This window comes from Schistocerca nitens, chromosome 4 (genome assembly GCF_023898315.1).
Source record: "Schistocerca nitens isolate TAMUIC-IGC-003100 chromosome 4, iqSchNite1.1, whole genome shotgun sequence".
Taxonomy (NCBI): domain Eukaryota; kingdom Metazoa; phylum Arthropoda; class Insecta; order Orthoptera; family Acrididae; genus Schistocerca; species Schistocerca nitens.
In genome coordinates this window covers 293,095,956-293,122,585 of record NC_064617.1, presented here as the reverse complement: position 1 = coordinate 293,122,585, position 26,630 = coordinate 293,095,956, and the positions used below count along the sequence as shown (strand labels likewise).

The following is a 26,630-nucleotide window of genomic DNA, read 5'->3' as shown; positions in this document are numbered from 1 at the left end:
TTAATTTATGAGCATGAGTGTAGTACGGCCAGCGGCAGCGACGCTCTCCCTCCCACAGCCACACAGACGGTGAATAGTCGAAGCTCTAATACCATCTTTGTTGCTGTTGTATGAGCTGGACTCCGTTTATTGCTGCATCATTTGTAATGAGTCCATTCGACTGGAGAAATACAAGTAGATTTTCTGTGTGTTGTGTTTTCTTGTTCGCTAATCATTTCTGCTGCTGTCCAGCTTTCCTCCTGTCGTCCTCCTCTCCTTCCCGTTACGTACGGAGTTGTAAACAACAGAGGTGACCAATGTCATAGGATACCCTCTAATATCTTGTTGGGCCTCCTTTTGCCAGATGTAGTGCAGCACCTCAACGTGGCATGGACACAACAAGCCACTGGCAGTCTCATGCGCCAACCTCTTCATCTCACTTATTTGCTGAATTTGTTCCGATCTTTGTCTTCCCGTGCAGTTTTCACCCCCTACAGTTTCCTCTAATACCATGGAAGTTATTCCGTGATACTTTAAAAGTTCTACCACCCTGTCCGTTCTTCTTGCCAGTCTTTTTCCTCGCCGATTCTCCAGAGATCGTCCTTTCTTATCTTATAAGTCCACCAAGTTTTCAAAATTCTTCTGTAGCACTATGTCTCAAATTCCTCGATTCTCTTCTTTTCCGGTTTTTCCACAGGAGATGCTTCATTACCACAGCATGCTGCGCTCCAAACGTAGATTCTCAGAGGTTTGTTCCTCAAATTAAGACCTATGTTTGATATTAGCAGCCTGTTCCTGGCCAGGACTGACCTTTTTGTCAGTGATGGTTTGCTTTTAATGTTTCTACTTGCTCCGTCAGTCATGGGTTTTTTTGCTCCCTAGGTAGCAGAATTGGTTCAAATGGCTCTGAGCACTATGGGACTTAACATCTGAGACTACACCCATGTCTTACACTCTTTTTAATCCGAGCGCTTCGTTCTCGGTCCTCCATTCCCTCTTTATTCTTGTACATATTGTTTATTACCCGTCTTTCCCTACAGCTTACCCCTACTTTCCACAGAATTTCGAACATCTTGCACCATTTTACATTGTCGAACGCTTTTTCCAGATCAACAAATCCTATGAATGCGTCTTGATTTTTCTCTAGTCTTGTTTCCATTATCAACCGCAACATCATCTCTGGTGGCTTCACGTCTCCCAAAGCGAAACTGATCGTCCTCTAACACACAAAGATAGCCGTCTGTAAAATAAAGCGTCTGGCAAGCTGTTAACGATGAGCTCGGAAGCAGACTTGATGAAGCGGACAACAAATTAAACAACTGTCATTCTGACTGATGATGGTCAGGTACACTGAAAGTTAACTAATTTATATTTATTTATCAGCACTAGAGGGTGTTACATAAAAATTTCTTTCTTTAAATTCTCACAAGGTGTTGGGGCGCCGGCCGCAAAAAACATCAAGTCTGAAGTAAGTGATAATTTTGAGGAAGCAGTGATTGTTGCACTCTCGCCTCAAAAAAGGGCGCTGAAACGTCGACAGACTAAACAGTTACTACAAATCCGTGCGTACGTAAAAATATTGGTACAACATTCACTGTCATGCTTAAGAAAAGATCTTGGTGACAACACGATAATACATTTTGGTCTTTCGTAAAATCAGTACATATTTTGGAGGCTTCTATTCAGTCACTCGTCGACCAGCCTGATGTGGCAATAGAAGACAGAAAAATTAAAGCAAAAGTTTCAAATTTCGCCTTTAAAAAATCTTTCATACAGAAGAATCGTACGGACATACTATTGTTTGATTGTCTCATAAAATCGCGTATGGAACAAACAGAAATAGTCATTCCTGGCGTTGAGAAGCAACTGAAAGATTCGCAAACAAATAAGTCGCCAGTAACGGATGGAATCCCAGATCAGGTTTGGAGAGAGTACTCTCCACCATTAGCCTCTTACTAACTTCCATTTGTCGCGAATCTCTCGCTCAGCTCGAAGTCTCAAGCGACAGGGAGAAAGCTCCGGTAACTCCTGTTTGTAAGAAGGCTAAAAGAACGGGTCCGTCAAATAACAGACCAATATCCTTAACATCGATTTGCTGCAGAATTATTGAACATATTCTAAAGTCGAATATAATAACTGTAATGACATCCACTGTAAAATGCTCCAACTGCTTCTAGCGGTTGTTCCAGTGATTGTTATCATACAATAACAGGTTTTTCAGCTGTTTGTATCCAGTACGTTTCATTTCATTATGTTGAAAGTCAACTGTCAGTCGTTACACAGAACAATGATCGTCTGCAGGTCTTTCTACATTTTAAGACAATTTTCTAGGCTTCTGACTTCTCCATATATAACCTTGTCACCAGCGAACAGGGTCTTGGAGTTTCCGACGGTGACCACTGGGTCACTTATACATAAATTATGAACAGTAACTGACCTGTAACACTCCCCACAGGCGCACCCAATGGCTAATGGCTCTAAGCACTATGGGACCTAACATCTGAAGTCATCAGTCCCGTAGAACTTAGAAATGCTTAAAGCTGACTAACCTAAGTACATCACACACATCCATGCCCGAGGCAGGATTCAAACCTGCGACCGTATCAGCAGCGCGGTTTCGGACTGAAGCGCCTAGAACCTCTCGGCCACAGCGCACAGCTGGGCACACCCAAATTTACTTTTCCGTCTGAAGATTTCTCTCCGTTGTGGTTCGAAATATTATTCCATCTAGTCACAAGAGTGGTCGGATATTCCATATGGGTGTAGTTTGTTCATTAGACTGCATTGCGGAACTGTATCGAATGCCTTCCGGAAGACAAGGAATACGTCACACACACGGACGCGTGTATCCACGGCCTTCTGGGTATTGGGAACGAACAGAGCGAGCCAGGTTTCACACGGTCATTATTTGTGGAATCCATGTTGACTCGTATGGAGAAGACTTTCGGTCGCCAGACAGGTAATAATAAGCGAGCATAAAACGTGTTCCAAAATTCTACAAAACAGTCCTATGCGTCTATTTGAGACCTCTTCTTGAAATCGGAAGTGACCTATGCGTGTTTCCAGTCATTTAGAATAATTCGTTTCCCTTGCTGATAGAAATTCTTTCGCGTGAACTGTATACAATCGTACAGGTATCCCGTCAGGTTCAGCGACCTTTTTTCTGTTGAGCGATTATAGTTGGTTTTCTATCCATTTATCACCTATTTCGATATCTGACATTTTAGCCTTCGTGCGACAACTGTAAGAATGAACCGCACCTCAGTGAAAAATTGTGGAAAAAGTAATTTGGTGTTTCGGCGTCTCTGTGTCATCTGTCTTTTCGTTTTCATTATAGTCACAGAGTCTATTTACTCCCTGGATTTTCTGTTACACGTGTAGAATTTAAACTTCTCTTACATGTTGACGCGTTAACAGGGTGTCCGGCGTGTGGCACAGGTAACGTGTTGTTCTGCTTCATCGCACTGGATTTGCATGAACGTGCACGAACTGTAAATTGGCAATGAGATGTGGGTGCAAGATACCCAGGAAAAACGCCGACGCATCTTGAGTGGCATTATCTGCGTCGTTGAAATGAGAAAAGTTTTTCAATTAAATTTCATTATTTTGAGTTTATTCCTGAAAAACACACACTCATATACTCTATTTGATAATTCTATGGTTCAAATGGCTCTGAGCACTATGGGACTCAACTGCTGTGGTCATAAGTCCACTAGAACTTAGAACTACTTAAACCTAACTAACCTAAGGACAGCACACAACACCCAGCCATCACGAGGCAGAGAAAATCCCTGACGTCGCCGGGAATCGAACCCGGGAACCCGGGCGTGGGAAGCGAGAACGCTACCGCACGACCACGAGATGCGGGCTTGATAATTCTATCAAACGGATTAATACATTACTACAAGTATGCAATTTCCTGTCCGTTCCGATTAATTGATACAAAATTCGGTGCCCTAAACAAACTGGCTGTAGTCGCAAACTCTAGTGGTATGTGTTACAGCGTGCTCAGCAATCAAGTTTAGTGTCGCTGTGTACACCTGCCTCATAGAAATCTCAAATAATTCCAATAAAATTTATACCTCCACAACAGCTCGCGATACATCAAACTTCTCAATTCAGATCTCGTCAGCGGGAAAGTAAATTTTCATGAAAGTGCAAATCTCTATGTAATACTTGTTTCAGTGCGCAAGTGTCACTTATGTCGACCGTACATTATGAATATCTGTTTATATCACCCCTCTTCTCACGAGACAGCGTAATTCCAAAAGCCAAGCGCTAACCTTGCGGCAATGCAGAGAAGGCACGAGCGAGGTGGCGCGGTAGTTAGCACACTGGACTCGCAGTCTGGTGGACAAAGGTTCAAACCCGCCTCCGGCCATCCTGACTAGGTTTTCCATGATTTCCCTAAATCACTTCAGGCAAATGCTGGGATGATTCCTTTCCTAATACAAACTTGTTCTCCGTCTCTAATGACCTCGTTGTCGACGGGACGTTAAACATTAATCTCCTCCTTCTCTACCGGTTGAAGAACAGTTACTAAGTGAGCCTTTCCAGCCAGCGTGCTTACAATTCCTTCAAGCTCGGCTTGGTATAACGCCACCTACTGCTCGCGCTCTATTGGTGCCAGCAATGGGATGGGATGACGACATCAAATAGATGCATTAATAGAAAAAAATTGGAGTTCTGCTTTTTCGACAGTCCCTGTCATTATTCTTGGTTTTCCGTAAATTATGTCTTTTGCACCATAATGTGATAGGCACTTTGTAAAATGAACGAATCGCGTACGAGCATTGGCCTTAAGGTTCAAATGGCTCTTTGCGCTATGGGAGTTAACATCTGAGGTCATCAGTCCCCTAGAACTTACAACTACCGAAACCTATCTAAGGACATCACACACATCCATGCCCGAGGCAGGATTCGAATCTGCGATCGTAGCGGTCGCGCAGTTCCAGAATGAAGCGCCTAGAACCGCTCGGCCACAGCAGCCGGCTTGGCCTTAAGGGTTTTGGGTCAGCATTGGCATCCGGTAGTTTATTTTTTTTCTGTCGCTTATCGCATCTTTCACGTCTGGAAACAACTGGTATATGTGAAAAATGATACAAATATTTTGTTCGTGAGTCCGCAGCCTGCAAGAATTTTTTGAAAGAAAGTTATCCTTCATTTATTGTGCGATTGGCCAGTCATCTTCCAGCACCTACAAAAAATTATGAAAATGGACTAGTATTACATTAAAATTAAATCACTAGAAAATTTATTTTATTTGTGAAATGATTGCTACAGTTAATTAACATACAGTCCGAATTCTTTTTAAAATTTGATTAATTTCATATGCGATTTTAATAGAGGTAAATTAAAGCTTTAAGTACCACTTTTCGGGTAGGGTTTTATTTCTATGCAATATCATCTTCATTTGTCAATTTCGCATTTTACATGCAAGCATCAGAATGATATTTATCACAAAAACATTGAAAACAAAAAATATTTTTACATCCTGCAAAACCTTGTTATAATTTTTAAAACAATAAAAAACAAAATTCAAAGTTACCCAAAGGTAGGATTGAATCGGAATCGCCTGCGTGGCAAACAAGTTCACTGCCATTGAATCCATTTCGCTGTGCTACCGTAGCGTACAAGTTAACCCGTATTTGAGCTCCCTGTAAAGTTTTATCGTCGTGTTAATTGGAATCTTCCTGCTAGTGCGCCTTAGAAGTTTTATGGGTGGACACCAGTGAGGTAACGACTGATCTGCGAAGTTTCAGCTCGAACGGAGTTCTTCTGCACTTAATGCGTCATTTTTAATCTGTGCTAGTGGGCCGTGACCGAAATCCGTCAGTCAAGTTTTTATACAGTACTGGCGATTAAAATTGCTACACCAAGAAGAAATGCAGATGATAAACGGGTATTCATTGGACAAATATATTATACTATAACTGGCATGTGATTACATTTTCACGCCAATTTGGGTGCATGGATCCGGAGAAATCAGTACCCAGAACAACCACATCTGGCCCTAATAATGGCCTTGATACGCCTGGGCATTGAGGCAAACAGAGCTTGGATGGCGTGTACAGGTACAGCTGCCCATGCAGCTTCAACACGATAACACAGTTCATCAAGAGTAGTGACTGGCGTATTGTGACGAGCCAGTTGCTTCGCCACCATTGACCAGACGTTTTCAATTGGTGAGAGATCTGGAGAATGTTCTGGCCAGGGCAGCAGTCGAACATTTTCTGTATCCAGAAAGGACCGTACAGGACCTGCAACATGCGGTCGTGCATTATCCTGCTGAAATGTAGGGTTTCGCAGGGATCCAATGAAGGGTACAGCCACGGGTCGTAACATATCTGATATGTAACATCCACTGTCAATGCGAACAAGAGGTGACGTGTAACCAATGGCATCACATATCATCACGCCGATTGATTCGCCAGTATGGCGATGACGAATACACGCTTCCAATGTGCGTTCACCACGATGTCGCCAAAGACGGATGCGAGCATAGTGATGCTGTAAACAGAACCTGGATTCATCCGAAAAAATGACGTTTTTCCATTCGTGCATCCAGGTTCGTCGTTGAGTACACCATCGCAGGCGGTCCTGTCTGTGATGCGGCGTCAAGGGTAACCGCAGCCATGGTCTCCGACCTGATAGTCCATGCTGCTGCCAACGTCGTCTAACTTCGTGCAGATGGTTGTTCTCTTGCACCCGTCCCCATCTGTTGACTCAGGGATCGAGACGTGGCTGCACGATCCGTTACAGCCATGCGGATAACATGTCATCTCGGCTGCTAGTGATACGAGGCCGTTGGGATCAAGCACGGCGTTCCGTATTACCCTCCTGAACCCACCGATTCCATATTCTGCTGACAGTCATTGGATCTCGACCAACGCGAGCAGCAGTGTCACGATACGATAAACGGCAATCGCGATAGGCTACAATCCGACCTTTATCAAAGTCGGAAAAGTGATGGTATGCATTTCTCCTCCTTACACGAGGCATCACAACAACGTTTCACCAGGCAACGCCTGTCAACTGCTGTTTGTGTATGAGAAATCGGTTGGAAACTTTCCTCACGTCAGTACGTTGTAGGTGTCGCCACCGGCGCCAACCTTGTGTGAATACTCTGAAAAGCTAATCATTTACATATCACAGCATCTTCTTCCTATCGATTAAATTTCGCGTCTGTAGCACGTCATCTTCGTGGTGTAGCAATTTTAATGGCCAGTAGTGTAGTAACGGGATTCTTGTTATTTTGCGCCCTGAATCAACGTCTAAGGCGTGCCCAGTTTACGAGTACTAACAGAGACCAAATTCGCACATTGGGAGTGACGTGTGTGTAAGCGTGTGGTGTCCTGGCGGTGCGCAGATGATCCTGCCGCCGCAGTCCGCGACCGCCATGCCGGCCGGCCGCGCGCCGTCTCTGTCGTCGTCGTCGTCGCCGTCGGCGGCGCCGTGCTCGCGGGCGCGCGTGGGCGGTGGCCGCCCGGTGGTGCAGTGGAGGCGGAGGCACGTGCGCGAGGGGTTGCTCGTCATCGACGAGGCGCAGCTGGCGCGCCTCATCAAGCGACAGCCCATCCACACGCTCTACCAGCTCGACCCCGAGCCGTTCGCCACGTGAGTACCACTCTATCCAATACCACTCTATCCAATAGCCATCTCGTGCGCTCCATCCTTTCTAAATCTCGACTTACTATATACACATACATACATTTATATATATAACCCCTGTATGTGTAGCAAAGATGTTCATATGTGTCTCGATATGTGCTCACAGCCAAGATGTTTGCACTTAGCCACGATATTTGCGCGTATCCACGATATTTACCCATTCCCACAGTGTTTATCCGTATTGTAACAACTTACGCTATATTCATCCACACTGTAAGTCATTAGCAATACCGATGAGTGCCACAGAGATGTGTACTGTTCTTGCCAACCCCTGAACATAGGCTATGTGAGCAAAAGTATCCGGACACCTGGCAGAAAATGACTTACAAGTTCGTGGCGCCCTCCATCGGTAATGCTCGAAATTAATATGTTATTAGCCCACCATTAGCCTTGATGGAAGCTTCCACTTTCGCAGGCATATCTTCAGTCAGGTACTGAAAGGTTCCTTGGGGAATGCCAGTCCATTCTTCACGGAGTGCTGCACTGAGGAGAGGTATCGATGTCGTTCGGTGAGGCCTGGCCCGAAGTCGACGTTTCAAAACATCCCAAAGGTGTTCTGTAGGATTCAGGTGAGGACTCAGTGCAGGCCAGTCCATTACAGGGATGTTATTGTCGTTAACCACTCCATCATAGGCCTTGCATTATAAACAGGTGCTCGATCATGGTGAAAGATTCAATCGCCATCCCCGAGTTGCTCTTCATAAGTGGGAAGCAAGGCGGTGCTTAAAACAAGGGGTGCAAGCCTCCTCCATGAAAAACACGACCACACAATAACACCACCGCTTCCAAATTTTACTGTTGGCACTACACATGCTGGCAGATGACGTTCACTGGGCATTCGCCACACCCACACCCTGCCATCGGATCGTCACATTGTGTACCGTGATTCGTCACTCCACGCATCGTTTTCCCACTCTTCAATCGTCTAATGTTTACGCTCCTTACAGTAAGCGAGGCGTCGTTTAGCATTTACCGCCATGATGTGTGGCTTATGAGCAACCGCTCGATCATGAAATCCTACGTCTTCTCATCTCCCGCCTAACTGTCATAGTACTTTCAGTGGATCCTGATGAAGTTTGGAATTCCTATGTGATGGTCTGGATAGGTGTCTGCCTATTACACATTACGACCCTCTTCAACTGTCGGCGGCCTCTGTCAGTCAGCAGACGAGGTCCGCCTGTACTCTTTTGTGCTATACGGGTTTCCCTTCAAGTTTCCACTTCACTGTCACATCGGAAACAGTGGACCTAGGGATGTTTAGGAGTGCGGAAATCTCGTGTATAGACGTATGACACAAGTGACGCCCAATCACCTGACCACGATCGAAGTCCGTGAGTTTCGCGGAGCGCCCCATTCTGCTCTCTCACGATGTGTAATGACTACTGAGGTCACCGATATGGAGTACCTGGCAGTAGGTGGCATCACAGTGCACGTAATATGAAAATAGTATGTTTTTGGTGGTTTCCGGATACTTTTGATCACATAATGTAAACTCACCCGGGGCAGCACAGCATTGAAATGCATGGTTCAAATGGCTTTGAGTACTATGGCACATAACATCTGAGGTCATCAGTCCCCTAGAACTTAGAACTACTTAAACCTAACTAACCTAAGGACATCACACACATCCACGCCCGAGGCAGGATTCGAACCTGCGACCGTAGCGGTCGCGCGGTTCCAGTCTGAAGCGCCTAGAACCGCTCGGCCACACCGGCCGACCTGAAATGCATGTACACTGTCCAATCACATTAATGTGATTGGTGATCTTTTAGAGAAGCTCGAATTTTAGCGTTGACTTTGAGATGCTTGTAACGGTTTCCACAACTAAAGTTTGTCTCGAAACCTACCAGAAAATCCAAAGAGATTCTGGTCGTATGTGAAGTATGCTAGCGGCAAGACACAATTAATGCCTTATCTGCGTGATAGCAAAGGAGATACTATCGAAAACACTGCTGCCAAAGGCCCGCATCTCGTGGTCGTGCGGTAGCGTTCTCGCTTCCCACGCCCGGGTTCCCGGGTTCGATTCCCGGCGGGGTCAGGGATTTTCTCTGCCTCGTGATGTCTGGGTGTTGTGTGCTGTCCTTAGGTTAGTTAGGTTTAAGTAGTTCTAAGTTCTAGGGGACTTATGACCACAGCAGTTGAGTCCCATAGTGCTCAGAGCCATTTGAACTGCTGCCAAATCAGAGTTACTAAACACAGCCTTCCGAAATGCCTTCACAAAATAAGACGAAGTAAATGCTCCAGAATTCGAATCAATAACAGCTGCCAACATGAGTAACGTAGAAGTAAATATCCTTGGAGTAGTGAAGCAACTTGAATCACTTAATAGAAGCAAGTCTTCTGGTCCAGACTGTATATCAATTAGGTTCCTTTCAGAGTATGCTGAAGCATTAGTTTCAATACTTAACAATCATATACAACCGTTCGTTCGACGAAAGATCCTCTAAATTACAGGCCCATATCATTAACGTCGATATGCAGCAGGATTTTAGAACATATATTGTGTTCGAACATTATGAATTACCTCGAAGAAAAAGGTCGATTGACTCACGGTCAACATGGATTTAGAAAACATCGTTCTTTTGAAACACAAGTAGCGCTTTATTCGCATGAAGTGTTGAGTGCTAGTGACAAGGGATTTCAGATTGATGCCGTATTTCTCAATTTATCGATTTTGATACTGTGTCACACAAGTGGCTCGTAGTGAAATTGCTGCTTATGAGACTGGATTCATGATTTCCTGTCAGAGAGGTCACAGTTCGTAGTAATTGACGGAAAGTCAGGCCGGCCGCGGTGGTCTCGCGGTTCTAGGCGCGCAGTCCGGAACCGTGCGACTGCTACGGTCGCGGGTTCGAATCCTGCCTCGGGCATGGCTGTGTGTGATGTCCTTAGGTTAGTTAGGTTTAAGTAGTTCTAAGTTCTAGGGGACTGATGACCACAGCAGTTGAGTCCCATAGTGCTCAGAGCCATTTGAACCATTTGACGGAAAGTCATCGAATAAAACAGAAGTGATTTATGGCGTTTCCCAAGGAGGTGTTATAGGCCTTTTGCTGTTCCTTCTCTATATAAACGAGTTGGGAGACAATCTGAGCACCCGTCTTAGGTAGTTTGTAGATGACGCTGTCGTTTATCGACTAATAAAGTCATCAGAAGATCAAAACAAACTGCAAAACGATTTAGAAAAGCTATCTACATTGTGCAAAAATTGGAGTTAACCGTAAATAATGAAAAGCGTGAAGTCATCCACATGAGTGCGAAAAGGAAACCGTTAAACTTCAGTTACATGATAAATCGGTCAAATCTAAAGGCCGTAAATTCAACTAAATACCTAGGAATTACAATTACGAACAACTTAAACTGGAAGGAACACAGAAAATGTTGTGGGGAAGGCTAGCCAAAGACTGCATTTTATTGGCAGGACACTTAGAAAATGTAACAGATGTACTAAGGAGACTGCCTACACTACGCTTGTCCGTCCTCTTTTGGAATACTGCTGCGCGGTGTGGGATCCTTAAAAGATAGGATTGGCGGAGTGCATCGAAAAAGTTCAAAGAAAGGCAGCACGTTTTGTATTATCGCGAAATATGGGAGAGAGTGTCACAGAAATGATATAGGATTTGGGCTGGAAATCGTTAAAAGAAAGGCGTTTTTCGTCTCGCGCTTTGTTGACGACTGAGTCGTCTCATCAACACCAGTCCGCTCCACAATAAAGCAGTTGTAGCGCAGCTGTGCGAGAAGCCGACATTTAGAATGTGCCGGAAGATCCGACACGCCTTGCACAGTCAATACCGTTTCTTTTGCATTCCTACTGTGTTTTCGACGACCAGTAGGAATAACAATAATGAAGAACCAAAGACTCTGCTTTGATGATACGCAGAGAATTTCTGTAAAAGAGTTCATTATTATCACTTGACTTATTTCTCCCTATAAGTCCGGAAGGTTAATTCCGCTTTATATTGTCAAAGGCTTTCTCTACATGTCGTTGATTCTGTTAATTCTTCGTCCCTTTCGCAAATTGATGAACAGCTTTAGATGATCTGAAGGTGAAATGTTGGTTTTTTACAGCGTCTTTAACGCTTTATTGGACATACACAGAAATATTACGAATAAAAAAAATTAACATTAATCTGTATGGTCATGAGAACAATTTTAGAAGCATCATTTTTTTGAAATACAATATGTTGCATCATAGTCCGTAAACGTCGGTTGGGTGCAACAATATGAAATACTACAACGTTGTCCCTGTACCTGAAATAAGGGTTGCGTAGTGCAGTATAACATGTGAAATGTCTTAACGTTTATGTTGCTCGTCTCGCAGCCAGCCGCCATTATCTGAGGACTGTCTAAAATACCTCTTTTTCTAAGTTATAATTTGTGTGCGCAAATATGTAGTCGGAACTGTTATGAGTTCCTTGCACGCTGCGTAGTTCTTTAGTGTATACAGGAGCGAGGAACAGATGCCATTCATGAATAGAGAAGCCAGATATTAATTTATTCTACGTCGAATATCGAAGAGTAAAAATACTACATAAGTTTGCTGCTGCAGTTGCAGCGTCAGTTGCTAACAGTAGATCTGAATGCAGAAACATATACAGATACGAAAGATTTAAAATCTGTTACTCTTCCATACAATTATACAGAAGACGTCGAGACGCGACCATTATGAAAGTCTGCAAATGTTATTGAACTTGCAAACACAGAAAAAGTCCTCAGTGCATGAGACCCGCCGATGGAGCTCCGGAGATGGGATGCTCGCATCTCATTGGCAGCGGCCTACCGGTTCGTGGGCAGCGCCCTCGTGCTGCGGTGGCGGCTCCAGGAACGCTGTGGCGTAACTGGCGACGCACGTGTTTTAAAACGCGGCCAACCGGATAGCGGCCAATACCGCAAGAATTACAATTTTTTGCGTTTATTAGACTTTCTAAGTTAAATATATATATTTCGTTATTGCCAGTGTTAAATACTGAATACGCAGATGAAACTTCTGTTTAACTGCAATCATCACAGAAGAAACTGAAAACCGTCTCTAATGACCTTGAAGTCGACGGGATGTTAAACCCAATCTTTCTTCTTTTTTCCCTTTCCAAAAATTGAAAATAGACTCTGGTATTTGCATATGTAAGCAAACAATTAACCTTTCTGTTTATATTTCTTTTGTAGGTAATTTACATTTAAAGAAACACACAAAACACATGATCAAAGCAAAATTTTGCATTCATAGTGGAGTACAGTGCGATGTAAATTGAAACATGGAGAGATACACAGTCCAACCTTACAATCGAATGGTTCAAATGGCTCTGAGCACTATGGGACTTAACTTCTCAGGTCATCAGTCCCCTAGAACTTAGAACTAATTAAACCTAACTAACCTAAGGACATCACACACATCCATGCCCGAGACAGGATTCGAACCTGCGACCGTAGCGGTCGCGCGGTTCCAGACTGTAGCGCCTAGAACCGCAACCTTAGAATCACCGGACTCCTATGCCTGAAGAAGAATCCTTCATAACAACACAGTCTGTAAAAATAATACTATAAACGTAATCAGCAACTCATCTTCAAAAAACTCTAGAATTATTACAATTTTCAGATGACTTGTAATCTGAATCGTCATCAAATACTTCGTCGTCATCATCTGTAGACTCGTCGAGGACTTTGTAAATCATTTTCTAGAAACGTTTCTACTCTTCACTGCACATTTTGAACACAAAATCAACATAAAATCACACAGAACGCACGAAACAGAGAAAACTCGAAGGTCATCCAATGCCTTCGAAGCAAGAGACAGTAACAAACGTTTTAAAAACTATGAATTGCTCAAGTGATACCGTCACCGTCATCTACGAAACTTGAGGACCTGAGAGACGATTGGCAGCCGTAAAAGTACGTTTGACACCCTGAAAAATCATCGTAACTGGAGTGACGTCATGTTACGTCCGCCGCACACTCCCACTTCCCGCAAGCGCCGTAATATTGTGTCTGTCGGACCTTAAGAGCGAAAACAATTCCTTTTTGGTAGAAATCACAGAACAACTCCACATTTTACAGTCAAATACCCCAGAGGACAAATCCTACATCTTCTCTTTGAACCAAAACTGTTACGTCGTATAACCTGTGATTCACTGGCAAAGGAGCAGTTGTTTTGTTCTCCTTCTGGGATGCAAGACTTCCTCTTCTCAGAAAACATAAGTGTGTTTACAGTGTTCCAGGTATTAATTCGTTTACACATTTGTTAAATAACTCAACTTCAAGACTTTCATTACGGAAGAACGCCAAACAAATCGAAAAAACTGTCACAAAATCCTCCGCGAGATCTGTTGAAGATGCATATTATAGAAAATCAAAATCTCAGAAGTGCAGGACCGATGTTACGATACACAACCACTGATCGACGTTAGTGTTCCGAGTTGCCTGGCAGTGTATTTGGAGTTCGGAATAATTCGGCGAGATAATCTGTATTCTTACTTTGCGAAATACGAGTACTAGATGATAATATTTTTCAACTACACTCCTGGAAATTGAAATAAGAACACCGTGAATTCATTGTCCCAGAAAGGGGAAACTTTATTGACACATTCCTGGGGTCAGATACATCACATGATCACACTGACAGAACCACAGGCACATAGACACAGGCAACAGAGCATGCACAATGTCGGCACTAGTACAGTGTATATCCACCTTTCGCAGCAATGCAGGCTGCTATTCTCCCATGAAGACGATCGTAGAGATGCTGGATGTAGTCCTGTGGAACGGCTTGCCATGCCATTTCCACCTGGCGCCTCAGTTGGACCAGCGTTCGTGCTGGACGTGCAGACCGCGTGAGACGACGCTTCATCCAGTCCCAAACATGCTCAATGGGGGACAGATCCGGAGATCTTGCTGGCCAGGGTAGTTGACTTACACCTTCTAGAGCACGTTGGATGGCACGGGATACATGCGGACGTGCATTGTCCTGTTGGAACAGCAAGTTCCCTTGCCGGTCTAGGAATGGTAGAACGATGGGTTCGATGACGGTTTGGATGTACCGTGCACTATTCAGTGTCCCCTCGACGATCACCAGTGGTGTACGGCCAGTGTAGGAGATCGCTCCCCACACCATGATGCCGGGTGTTGGCCCTGTGTGCCTCGGTCGTATGCAGTCCTGATTGTGGCGCTCACCTGCACGGCGCCAAACACGCATACGACCATCATTGGCACCAAGGCAGAAGCGACTCTCATCGCTGAAGACGACACGTCTCCATTCGTCCCTCCATTCACGCGACACCACTGGAGGCGGGCTACACGATGTTGGGGCGTGAGCGGAAGACGGCCTAACGGTGTGCGGGACCGTAGCCCAGCTTCATGGAGACGGTTGCGAATGGTCGTCGCCGATACCCCAGGAGCAACAGTGTCCCTAATTTGCTGGGAAGTGGCGGTGCGGTTCCCTACGGCACTGCGTAGGATCCTACGGTCTTGGCGTGCATCCGTGCGTCGCTGCGGTCCGGTCCCAGGTCGACGGGCACGTGCACCTTCCGCCGACCACTGGCGACAACATCGATGTACTGTGGAGACCTCACGCCCCACATGTTGAGCAATTCGGCGGTACGTCCACCCGGCCTCCCGCATGCCCACTATACGCCCTCGCTCAAAGTCCGTCAACTGCACATACGGTTCACGTCCACGCTGTCGCGGCATGCTACCAGTGTTAAAGACTGCGATGGAGCTCCGTATGCCACGGCAAACTGGCTGACACTGACGGCGGCGGTGCACAAATGCTGCGCAGCTAGCGCCATTCGACGGCCAACACCGCGGTTCCTGGTGTGTCCGCTGTGCCGTGCGTGTGATCATTGCTTGTACAGCCCTCTCGCAGTGTCCGGAGCAAGTATGGTGGGTCTGACACACCGGTGTCAATGTGTCCTTTTTTCCATTTCCAGGAGTGTATATGTTAGAGGTGGGTCTGGTGGTAAAGTGTGTTTATTTCTGATAGCCAGTATTACCAATTTCGACCGTGCGGCTGTTGTCAGGCGGAAAATATGTTAGTGATTACGAAGTTCTTGTGTGTATTGCAATCTTTGAATTGCATTGTAAATACGTTGCTCATATTCTGCTTAATTTTTGCGCACATCCGTAACATTGGATGGAGTAAATGATTCCCTATTTGTTTTTGGTTCATATGAAACAAAAGCTGGCTCCGTCGCATTGTAGTCTCTGGACTCGTGTCTACTTGTCACTGTTTACGAAGCCATATGTGATCTGCTCGATTTAGATGCACTGTAAGTATATTTCTCGCATTCTACGTTATTTTTGTACCCATGCGTTTGTCGTACTCTCGCTTTTAATGGAGACCACTGAAATTTCCATTGATTTCTGATAAAATGTACCGTTCGTATTACCTTTTAGCAACGTGGGAAAGCATCTGCGTAACTGCTGTCGCATTTGCAAGGAAGAATTCCATAGTGAAGAAGAGTACAAAGCACAGCACCCACTCACCTAGACCTGCATCATTACTCTGCAGAATACTGTGAAATGCATGGCACTCAGTAACCAGAAGCAACACCATTCAAAGCGGAATTACATACTCATTCCTTGACAAGATGTAACAAAATTGAGTACTAATACTGTCAAAGGACGCTAACAAGGAGTTCTCCATTAAATGCGCCAAATTGCGGAAGAACGATGCAATATACTGTATATATTGCCCTTACTTAAATCGAGCGGTTCACACACAGATTCGTAAGGACTAACAAATACACATAAGTCCATAGAACACCATGGAATGAGAGCAGCTTATGTTTCATATGAAACAAAAACAAATATGATATCATTTATCTAAAATATGTGTGAATTGCTATGGGACCAAACTGCTAAGGTCATCGGTCCCTAGACTATTTTAAGCTAACTTAAACTAACTTATTCTAAGAACAACACACACACACACGCCCGAGGGAGGGCTCGAACCGCCGGCGGGAGGGGCCGCGAAATCCGTGACATGGCGCCTCAAACCGCACGGCCACTCCGAGCGGCGGTATCATTTATCCCACGCAATATCGAATGTGAGCAAAACTCAATCAGAATATGAGCAACATATTTACAAGGCAATTCAAAGAGTGAAATACACACGAGAAGTCGTAGTCAAAAGCACAATGTGATTAAACAGCTTCTATTACGAAACGAAAACAAACAGGGAAGAAAGGTTTCTTAAAATTACTGCAAACAGCCGCCTTTTGTTTTTTTCTTCGATTTTTACTGTCTCATTACCGGTTTCGAACCGGAAGACTAAAAATCAACCAGTAAATACAAATGTCGTGTGACTAGGGCCTCGCGTCGGGTAGACCGTTTGCCGGGTGCAGGTCTTTCGATTTGACGCCACGTCGGCGACTAGCGCGTCGATGGGGATGAAATCATGATGATTAGGACAACACCCAGTCATTGAGCGGAGAAAATCTCCGACCCAGCCGGGAATCGAACCGGGCCCCTTAGTATTGACATTCTGTTGCGCTGACCACTCAGCTACAGGGGGCGGACAGCAACCAGTAAGGAAACGAGATGATGGATTCATAAACATGCAGCGCTCCAAGTGGCCTGGCAGTGAATCAAGGTCCTGGTATTGGAAGTACCTACATGAGTGTCACACCCATGACCCACATTGTTCAGGAGCTTTCCACCAGAGATAACAGAAAATCGCGGGATCTGAGACCTTACACGCTGCTTGCAGACAGATTTGCCCATCCAGGGACGAAACTTGAAACATGTCGCTGAGACTTTGCCTGAGAGTAGTTGTTGTGACTTGGCAAGACAGCCAAGTACAGGAGGTACTGGTAGAATACTTAACTTTAATCCACAATCGGTGTACATCTCTCTTGACTGTACATGCTTCACTAGATAAATAGCGAAGGATAAATGGCGCCTTGATAGGTCGTAGCAAATGACGTAGCTGAAGGCTATGCTAACTATCGTCTCGGCAAAAAATGGTTCAAATGGCTCTGAGCACTATGGGACTCAACATCTTAGGTCATAAGTCCCCTAGAACTTAGAACTACTTAAACGTAACTAACCTAAGGACATCACACACACCCATGCCCGAGGCAGGATTCGAACCTGCGGCCGTAGCAGTCCCGCGGTTCCGGACTGCAGCGCCAGAACCGCTAGACCACCGCGGCCGGCCGTCTCGGCAAATGAGAGCGTATTTGTCAGTGAACCTTTCCTAGCAAAGTCGGCTGTACAACTGGGGCGAGTGCTAGAAAGTCTTTCAAGACCTGCCGTGTGGTGGCGCTCGGTCTGCAAACACTGACGGTGGCGACACGCGGGTCCGGCGTATACTAATGGACCGCGGCCGATTTAAAGGCTACCACCGAGCAAGTGTGGTGTATGGCGGTGACACCACAGTAGTATTGCCCAGTAGAAGCAATGGTCGCCAGGGGCGCCTCTGGTTTCCATCACACACTAGGTGGGTGTCCTCTGGCGCAGTATTAGTCAGCACCGCGGCCACGTGTGCGGTCTGGCTGCGCTGCCGGGCCCTCGTTAGCGCCGGACAAGGGAGCGGCCTTTACGAGAGTGGCCGGGCTTTGCGCAAGGCGAGGGCGGCTGAGTGCACACCGCCACGATGGACGCGGCCAGTGCCCGCTACAAGCAAACAGCATTAAGCGCGAGCGGCCGTCCGCTCCTCCACCCGTCTTTATGAACCGGCTGTCCGGCCAACGCGCCACAAGCCATAGTGTGTTAATACTCCGCATTCACCAAGGCGCTGCGCGAGATAATCGAAAAGTGTGACCTGCCGTGTCCACAAAATCCAAAGCTCTTCACGCTGTTATACACTGAGGCGACAAAAGTCGTGGGATACCTCCTAATATCGTGTCGGATCTTCTTCTGGAACCACAATCGGGAGGACGACGGTTCAAACCCGCTTCCGGCCATCCTGATTTAGGCTTTCCGTGATTTTCACAAGTCGCTTCAGGCATCCAGTAATCCGATAGGTCCGACGACCTCACTGTTTAGTCCCCTCGCCCAAATCAATCAATCAACCAACCAAACTCCTTCTGTCGTGTATAGTGCAGCAAATCCAAAAAAAAAAAAAAAAAAAAAAAAAATGGTTCAAATGGCTCTGAGACACTATGGGACTTAACTACTGTGGTCATCAGTCCCCTAGAACTTACAAGAGAACCTCCCCATTGCACCCCCCTCAGATTTAGTTATAAGTTGGCACAGTGGATAGGCCTTGAAAAACTGAACACAGATCAATCGAGAAAACAGGAAGAAGTTGTGTGGAACTATGGAAAAATAAGTAAAATATACAAACTGAGTAGTCCATGCGAGATCAGCAACATCAAGGATTATATAACCTCAGGAGAGCCGTGGTCCCGTGGTTAGCGTGAGTAGCTGCGGGACGACAGGTCCTAGGTTCAAGTCTTCCCTCGAGTGAAAAGTTTACTTTCTTTATTTTCGCAAAGTTATGATCTGTCCGTTCGTTCATTGACGTCTCTGTTCACTGTAATAAGTTTAGTGTCTGTGTTTTGCGACCGCACCGCAAAACCGTGGGATTAGTAGACGAAAGGACGTGCCTCTCCAATGGGAACCGAAAACATTTGATCGCAAGGTCATAGGTCAACCGATTCCTCCACAGGAAAACACGCCCGCTATATTCTATACGACACTGGTGACGGCATGTGCGTCACATGACAGGAATATGTTGTCGACCCACCTAACTTGTACACTTGGCGAATGGGTAAAAGGATTCTTCTACCTTGCCCGATTTAGGTTTTCTTGTGGATGTGATAATCACTCCCAAAAAAGTGATGAAAACGTAAGAGTTTGTCACATAAACTGCAACAAATGAATGCAACAGTTTCACAGTCGCACAGTTTTCCCTGTGCTCTGTCAAAACATATGTTTTTAACGTTTTCAAATTTTTCCGTGTGTAGACCGTCAAATCCTGCATATGTCCAAGTAAATCTGAACATGTCCTGGAATTTTGGAGAGAGCGAAGTTGATTATGTGTGAGTGCCAGAACTTTGATAATTGTCTGAAAATAAAAAATTAAACTTTTTACTCGAGGGAAGACTTGAACCTAGGACCCCTACTTCCGCAGTTGCTCACGCTAACCACGGGACCACGGCGCTCCTGAGCTTACATTGGCCTTGATGTTGCCTATCTTGCACATGGGCTACTCAGTTTGTATATTTTGCTTATTTTTTTCATAGTTCCACACAACTTCTTCCTGTTTTCTTGATTGATCTGTGTTCAGTTTTTCAAGGCCTATCCACTGTGCCAACTTATAACTAAATCTGAGGGGGGTGCGATGGGGAGGTTCCCTTGTTAGAACTACTTAAACCTAACTAACCTAAGGACATCACGCACATCCATGCCCGAGGCAGGATTCAAACCTGCGACCGTAGTGGTCACGCGTTTCCAGACTGTAGCGCCTAGAACCGCACGGGCAGCAAATCCACGTAGAATGGACTCAACAAGTCGCTGGAAGTTCCCCGGAGACATATTGAGCCACGCTGTCTCTATCGCCAAAAATGGTTCAAATGGCTCTGGGCACTATGGGACTTAACAACTGAAGTCATCAGTCCCCCAGAACTTAGAACTACTTAAACCTAACTAACCTAAGGACATCACGCACATCCATGCCCGAGGCAGGATTCAAACCTGCGACCGTAGTGGTCACGCGTTTCCAGACTGTAGCGCCTAGAACCGCACGGGCAGCAAATCCACGTAGAATGGACTCAACAAGTCGCTGGAAGTTCCCCGGAGACATATTGAGCCACGCTGTCTCTATCGCCAAAAATGGTTCAAATGGCTCTGGGCACTATGGGACTTAACAACTGAAGTCATCAGTCCCCCAGAACTTAGAACTACTTAAACCTAACTAACCTAAGGACATCACACACATCCGTGCCCGAGGCAGGATTCGAACCTGCGACCGTAGTGGTCACGCGTTTCCAGACTGTAGCGCCTAGAACCGCACGGGCAGCAAATCCACGTAGAATGGACTCAACAAGTCGCTGGAAGTTCCCCGGAGACATATTGAGCCACGCTGTCTCTATCGCCAAAAATGGTTCAAATGGCTCTGGGCACTATGGGACTTAACAACTGAAGTCATCAGTCCCCCAGAACTTAGAACTACTTAAACCTAACTAACCTAAGGACATCACACACATCCGTGCCCGAGGCAGGATTCGAACCTGCGACCGTAGTGGTCACGCGTTTCCAGACTGTAGCGCCTAGAACCGCACGGGCAGCAAATCCACGTAGAATGGACTCAACAAGTCGCTGGAAGTTCCCCGGAGACATATTGAGCCACGCTGTCTCTATCGCCAAAAATGGTTCAAATGGCTCTGGGCACTATGGGACTTAACAACTGAAGTCATCAGTCCCCCAGAACTTAGAACTACTTAAACCTAACTAACCTAAGGACATCACACACATCCGTGCCCGAGGCAGGATTCGAACCTGCGACCGTAGTGGTCACGCGTTTCCAGACTGTAGCGCCTAGAACCGCACGGGCAGCAAATCCACGTAGAATGGACTCAACAAGTCGCTGGAAGTTCCCCGGAGACATATTGAGCCACGCTGTCTCTATCGCCAAAAATGGTTCAAATGGCTCTGGGCACTATGGGACTTAACAACTGAAGTCATCAGTCCCCCAGAACTTAGAACTACTTAAACCTAACTAACCTAAGGATATCACACACATCCGTGCCCGAGGCAGGATTCGAACCTGCGACCGTAGTGGTCACGCGTTTCCAGACTGTAGCGCCTAGAACCGCACGGGCAGCAAATCCACGTAGAATGGACTCAACAAGTCGCTGGAAGTTCCCCGGAGACATATTGAGCCACGCTGTCTCTATCGCCAAAAATGGTTCAAATGGCTCTGGGCACTATGGGACTTAACAACTGAAGTCATCAGTCCCCCAGAACTTAGAACTACTTAAACCTAACTAACCTAAGGACATCACACACATCCGTGCCCGAGGCAGGATTCGAACCTGCGACCGTAGTGGTCACGCGTTTCCAGACTGTAGCGCCTAGAACCGCACGGGCAGCAAATCCACGTAGAATGGACTCAACAAGTCGCTGGAAGTTCCCCGGAGACATATTGAGCCACGCTGTCTCTATCGCCAAAAATGGTTCAAATGGCTCTGGGCACTATGGGACTTAACAACTGAAGTCATCAGTCCCCCAGAACTTAGAACTACTTAAACCTAACTAACCTAAGGACATCACACACATCCGTGCCCGAGGCAGGATTCGAACCTGCGACCGTAGTGGTCACGCGTTTCCAGACTGTAGCGCCTAGAACCGCACGGGCAGCAAATCCACGTAGAATGGACTCAACAAGTCGCTGGAAGTTCCCCGGAGACATATTGAGCCACGCTGTCTCTATCGCCAAAAATGGTTCAAATGGCTCTGGGCACTATGGGACTTAACAACTGAAGTCATCAGTCCCCCAGAACTTAGAACTACTTAAACCTAACTAACCTAAGGACATCACACACATCCGTGCCCGAGGCAGGATTCGAACCTGCGACCGTAGTGGTCACGCGTTTCCAGACTGTAGCGCCTAGAACCGCACGGGCAGCAAATCCACGTAGAATGGACTCAACAAGTCGCTGGAAGTTCCCCGGAGACATATTGAGCCACGCTGTCTCTATCGCCAAAAATGGTTCAAATGGCTCTGGGCACTATGGGACTTAACAACTGAAGTCATCAGTCCCCCAGAACTTAGAACTACTTAAACCTAACTAACCTAAGGACATCACACACATCCGTGCCCGAGGCAGGATTCGAACCTGCGACCGTAGTGGTCACGCGTTTCCAGACTGTAGCGCCTAGAACCGCACGGGCAGCAAATCCACGTAGAATGGACTCAACAAGTCGCTGGAAGTTCCCCGGAGACATATTGAGCCACGCTGTCTCTATCGCCAAAAATGGTTCAAATGGCTCTGGGCACTATGGGACTTAACAACTGAAGTCATCAGTCCCCCAGAACTTAGAACTACTTAAACCTAACTAACCTAAGGACATCACACACATCCGTGCCCGAGGCAGGATTCGAACCTGCGACCGTAGTGGTCACGCGTTTCCAGACTGTAGCGCCTAGAACCGCACGGGCAGCAAATCCACGTAGAATGGACTCAACAAGTCGCTGGAAGTTCCCCGGAGACATATTGAGCCACGCTGTCTCTATCGCCAAAAATGGTTCAAATGGCTCTGGGCACTATGGGACTTAACAACTGAAGTCATCAGTCCCCCAGAACTTAGAACTACTTAAACCTAACTAACCTAAGGACATCACACACATCCGTGCCCGAGGCAGGATTCGAACCTGCGACCGTAGTGGTAACGCGTTTCCAGACTGTAGCGCCTAGAACCGCACGGGCAGCAAATCCACGTAGAAAGGACTCAACAAGTCGCTGGAAGTTCCCCGGAGACATATTGAGCCACGCTGTCTCTATCGCCAAAAATGGTTCAAATGGCTCTGGGCACTATGGGACTTAACAACTGAAGTCATCAGTCCCCCAGAACTTAGAACTACTTAAACCTAACTAACCTAAGGACATCACACACATCCGTGCCCGAGGCAGGATTCGAACCTGCGACCGTAGTGGTCACGCGTTTCCAGACTGTAGCGCCTAGAACCGCACGGGCAGCAAATCCACGTAGAATGGACTCAACAAGTCGCTGGAAGTTCCCCGGAGACATATTGAGCCACGCTGTCTCTATCGCCAAAAATGGTTCAAATGGCTCTGGGCACTATGGGACTTAACAACTGAAGTCATCAGTCCCCCAGAACTTAGAACTACTTAAACCTAACTAACCTAAGGACATCACACACATCCATGCCCGAGGCAGGATACGAACCTGCGATCGTAGCTTCTCCATAGCCGTCTATAAACGCGAAAGTGTTGCTGATGCAGGATTTCGTGTCACGAACTGACCTCACAGTTACGTCCCATAAAAGTTCGATGGGATTCATATCAGGCGTTCCGAGTGGCCAAATTATTCGCTCTAACTATCCGGAATGTTCTTCAAACTAACTGGAACAACTGTGGCCCGGTGACAAGGCGCTTTGCCATCCGTAAAAATGCCACCATTGTTTGAAAACAGTTGGTTCAGTTGTACCAGAGGAGCCGGTTCGTTCCATCTAAACACAGTCCACACCATTATGGAACCACCACGAGTTTGCACAGTGCCTTGTTGCCAACTTGGCTCCATGGCTTGGTGGAGTATGCGACACGCTCCAACCATACCGTCAGCTCTTACCAACTGAAATTGGGATTCATGTGACGAGGCCACGATTTTCCAGTCGTCTAGGGTCGAACCGACATGGTCACGAGCCGGGGAGAGGCGCTTCAGGCGATGTCGTGCTGTTAGCAAAAGTCGTCGCCTCCGTCGTCTGCTGCCGTAACCCATTGACGCCTAATTTCGCCGCACTGTCCTAACGGAAACGTTAGTCGTTCGTCGCACATCGATTTCGGCGGTTATTTCATGCAGTGTTGCTTGTCATTAGCACTGACAATGCAGACGCCGTTGCTCTCGGCCGTTAAGTGGAGGCCGTCGGCCACCGCATTGTCCTTGTCGACAGATAATGCCAGTAATTTGGTGTTCTCGGCACTGTCTTGACACTGTGGATCTCGGAACACCGAATTCGCTCACGATTTCCGAAGTGGAATGTCCTAAGCGTCTAGCTCAAACTAAGATTCTGCGTTTGAAGTTGGCTAGTTCCCATCCTTCGGCCATAATCACGTTGGAAACCTTTTCACACGAATCACTTGAGAACAAATGACAGCTTAGCCAATGCACTGCCCTTTTATATCTTGTGTACGCGATACTAACGCTATCTGTATATCCGCATATCGCTATCCGACACCACCGAAATGTAATACAAGATGCTTCGGTAACATTTTTCCGAATTCGTAAGACTTTTGATACCTTTCAGCTTGCACTGTGCTGCTGGTCTTTAGAATTTCAGAGTAAAGACACCTTGCGACAAACGTCTAATTAGCATGAAGTACACCGGCCCTCGAATATACAATAATGTTAGTATTGCAGCACAAGCACACAAAGCCAGTAACAATAACGCAATCTATATTCTGTATACGTAGAAAGTTTACTCATTGCGTTCCTCATACTGAAGCCGCGTTTGGATGACACACCGAAGCGCCAAAGAAACTGGTATAGGCATGCGTATTTCAATAAAGAGATGTGTAAACAGGCAGAATACGACTTGCGGTCGGCAAAACCTATATAAGACAGCAAGTGTCTGGTGCAGTTGTTAGACATATTACTACAGCTACAATAGCAGGTTATCAAGATTTAGGTGAGTTTGTACGTGGTTTTATCGCACGAGCGATGGGACACAGTATCTCCGAGATAGCGATGAAGTGAGGATTTTCCCGTACGAGTGTACCGTGAATATCAGGAGTCCGGTAAAACATCAAAACTTCGACATCGCTGCGGCCGGAAAAAGATCCTGCAAGAATGGGACTAACGACGACTGAAGAGAATCGGTCAGTGTAACACAAGTGCAACCCTTCTGCAAATTGCTGCAGATTTCAATGCTGGGCCATCAATAAGTGTGAGCGTCAAACCATTCAACGGAACATCATCGATATGGGCTTTCGGGGCCGAAGGTCCACTCGTGTACCATTGATGACTGCACGACACAAAGATTTACGTGTACGGGTATGGAGACATCCTCATAAATCTATGAACACTGCATGTCAGCAGGGGACTGTTCAAGCTGGTGGAGGCTGTGGCGCGTGTGCAGTTGGAGTGATGTTGGACCCCTGATACGTCTTGATACGGCTCTGACAGGTGACACGAACGTAAGCATCCTGTCTGATCACCTACATTAATTCATGTCTGTTGTACATTCCGACTAACTTGGGCAATTCCAGCAGGACAATGTGACAGCCGACACGTCCAGCATTGGTACAGAATGGCTCCAGGAACACTCTTCTGACTTTAAACTCTTCCTCTGGCTACCAAACTCTCCAGACGTGAACATTATTGAGCATATCTGGGATGCCTTGAAACGTGCTGTTAAGAAGAGATCCCTACCACCTCGTAGTCTTCCGGATTTATGGACAGCCCTGCAGGGCTCATGGTGTTACTTCCCTCGAGCACTACTTCAGACGTCAAGTCATGCCAAGTCGTGTTGCGGCACTTCTGCGTGCTCTCGGGCGCCCTGTACGATATTGGGCCAGTGTACCCGTTTCTTTGGCTCTTCAGTGTATATAATACATGACGGTGAACGGTAGTTCCATTGTAACTCACTATGGCTCACCGAAGTGACGCCTCCACTGCAGGTTGGTGTCTATTCTGGAAACTGTAAGTGCACTGGGCATGTACAAATCCTGCTGTAGTAACGTACATGTGCCATGACGCACTGAGCAAGCCCTACTGACATGCGGTAGACACAAGAACGTTACATTCCTTTGCCTAGTGAATTGCTTTTACTTAATTTTCTACCGTCTGGACAAATGAATCGTGTCAAGCTAACAAACGAGCAACGAAGCTGCTCACAGTATGCGAGACAGCTGTTCCTGCTGCGTGGGAATGCAGCTGCTTGCTCGACCGCAGAACACCGCGCTGTTTCTCCTGTCTGTTCTCAGCGAGGCCGACAGTTGCTCGGAGCGCACATTCCCCTCATCTGCAAACGCGCTCGCGGCTTTGCGTTGAAGCAATTACGACCTCGCAGCCTAAACAGCGCGCTTCGCGGCAGCTGACAGTAGCATACCTTACCAGGAACAAGGAAGGACGTACGTTTCTACAATCGCACAAGATCCTGGCTTGCAGTTTCTCGCTGCATAATGAAATTGTTATAAGTATGTGGAGATAGGACAGTTTCTCTGTTCGTGTGATACCTTAAGAACACAACCGCATTAGTCTTGTACTTTTTTCTCGTATTTACTTTTTTGTGAACCAACATGAGTCATCGCCTTCTCCTTCCAAGCTTACTACTAATGAAATTATTTTTTACCCTCCTGCAT

The 26,630-nt window shown here is 46.4% G+C and overlaps 1 protein-coding gene across 1 annotated transcript in view; it reads left to right on the top strand.

Moving 5' to 3' along the window:
• Positions 1–7,348: 7,348 nt before the first annotated feature.
• Positions 7,349–26,630, top strand: part of LOC126252259 (MAP/microtubule affinity-regulating kinase 3-like) — a 440,781-nt gene continuing 421,499 nt past the window's right edge. The window contains exon 1 of the mRNA XM_049953132.1: positions 7,349–7,596. Within this exon, the coding sequence (XP_049809089.1) occupies positions 7,349–7,596 (248 nt within the window). The remainder of the gene's footprint in view (positions 7,597–26,630) is intronic.